Source organism: Hyaena hyaena, unplaced genomic scaffold (genome assembly GCF_003009895.1).
Source record: "Hyaena hyaena isolate Hyena2069 unplaced genomic scaffold, ASM300989v1 scaffold_12, whole genome shotgun sequence".
Taxonomy (NCBI): Eukaryota; Metazoa; Chordata; class Mammalia; order Carnivora; family Hyaenidae; genus Hyaena; species Hyaena hyaena.
The window spans coordinates 7777086-7779069 of record NW_024080644.1 but is presented as its reverse complement, the minus strand read 5'-3'; the positions used below and the strand labels follow the sequence as shown (position 1 = coordinate 7779069).

General features: G+C 47.1%; 1 protein-coding gene across 1 annotated transcript; it reads right to left on the bottom strand.

Moving 5' to 3' along the window:
- Positions 1 to 517: 517 nt before the first annotated feature.
- LOC120248100 (zinc finger protein 671-like) lies at positions 518 to 1984 on the bottom strand. The gene has a single exon (XM_039256314.1). It carries the CDS (start codon positions 1982 to 1984, stop codon positions 518 to 520), a length of 1467 nt encoding a protein of 488 aa, XP_039112245.1.

Below are 1984 nucleotides of genomic sequence, written 5' to 3'. Positions count from 1 at the left end.
TCCATGGGTAGGAAATGACGATCCCTAAATGGGTTCATATCACTCATGAGTTCCTCCAGGAAATAGGAGAGAGGTTGGAGGTGTGCCTTACCTGAGTACACTGGCTTGACAGACACACAGGGTGGGTCCCTGACTGCTGGCAGCAGTGCAATGCCCTCTGCAACAGATACAGGTGATGGCATAGCTTAGGCCAAGTGAAAACCCTGGGAAGATTCAAAACATGTAAAAGTAACTCCTGAAACCTTTCCACATACCTGGCACCTGTAGTTCTGTTCCCAGCATGGATATTTAGATATATGAAGTTCAGCTTCAGGTCGTCAACCTCATCTCAAAGGCTACTTTCAAAGCTTTTCTCTTTTGTGAGTCATGCTGTATGGAGCAAGGAGAAAGCATGTTCTCCGATCTCTTAAGGCCTCTCTTTAGTGTGAAGTTTCTGGTGCTAAGTGAACTTGAAAGATGTAGCTAATGGGTCCCCAAAAACTCATACACACATGAGGCCTTTCTTTGGTATGAACTTTTATGTGCCAGGCCAGGGGGGAATGTTTTCTGTAGATGTCCCTAGATTGGCTGAACACATAAGCCCTTGCTCTGGTGTTAAGCCTCCGGTGTGTAATGAGGTTGGAATTCTTGCCAGAGAATTTTCCACATTCACTTCATCCACAGGCCTTGCTGTGGTGTGAACTTTCTGGTGTTGAATAAGGTGGGGATGACTGATGTAGGCTTTCCCACATTCACCACACACGTAGGGCCTTTGTCCACTGTGAATTCTCTTATGTACTTTAACATAGGAACTGTGGCTAAAGAATTTCCCACATACATCACACTCATAAGATCTTTCCCCAGTGTGGCTTTTCTGGTGCTCAGCAAGTGCATCTTTTCGGAGAAAGGCTTTCCCACATCTGCTGCACACGAAAGACTTTTCTCCTCTGTGAATTTTCTGGTGCTGATTAAGAGTGTCTTTGCGGCCAAAGGCCTTCCCACATTCACTGCACTCAAAAGGTTTTGATCTAGTATGAATTCTCTGATGCTGAACAAGATGGGATTTTCTGATAAAACATTTGCCACATTCAGCACACACATGTCTTGATCCCCTGTGAGCACTCTGGTGTGCTTGGAGGCTGGAGTTGTAGACAAAACATTTCTCACAATCATTGCACTCATGAAGCTTTCCTCTCCCGTGGGTATTCTGGTGCTGACCACATTTGTCTTTGTTGTTGAAAGCTTCCCCACGTTCAGTGCACTCACAATCTTGTCCAGTGTGAATGACTTCCTCACGTTTGGTGCTAACGCATAGTTGCATCTCATCTTGAGTGAGATGGTGCTGGACACATCCAGAGCTAGCCAAGGAGGAGCTAGCTTCCCTGTAAGTGGAAGCCTTTGGCATGTAGCTTCTGCACCTCTTCACAGAGGAGGCCTGGTCTTTTTCCATTCTAGGGGATGCCTCTCCACCCTGTGGCCTCGGGATTTGGTCAATATTTACAGTTACCCAGAAGGTTCTTCCACATGACTTACAGGGGTATGCCTGATGCCCATAACATGTTCTCTGCTGGCCAGCCAGGCACAAGATGTCTTTCAAGATTGGGTCACACATGTCACATGGGTGGCTCTTTTGGTAGTAAGGATCCACCATGAGAGTTCTCACCTGTGACTGTCTTATAAAATCACCCTGCCCAGAAGATGCATCTTTATTTCTTGCTCTGTGAAAAGGGCCAGGGCTCCCCTGGACCATCCCTGCCCTGGCTGGAGCTATGGCTACATTTTCAGGAACTGGGGGCTCCCACACTGGCTGTGATTGGGGAAATAAATGGTATCTGGAAATTGGAAGTCCCAGTGAGGTTACCAGTAGGAAGTTCTCCAGAATCACATGACAGTATAGGCGTTTCTGACCTTCATCAAGTAGGTCCCACTCCTCTCGGGAGAAGTATACGCACACATCCTCAAAGGTTACAATATTGCGAACCATCTCTCCGGCAGGCTCCGCCAT

Coding starts and splice junctions, on each gene's coding strand:
- LOC120248100 (XM_039256314.1), bottom strand. CDS start 1,984: ATGGCGGAGCCTGCCGGAGAGATGGTTCGCAATATTGTAACCTTTGAG.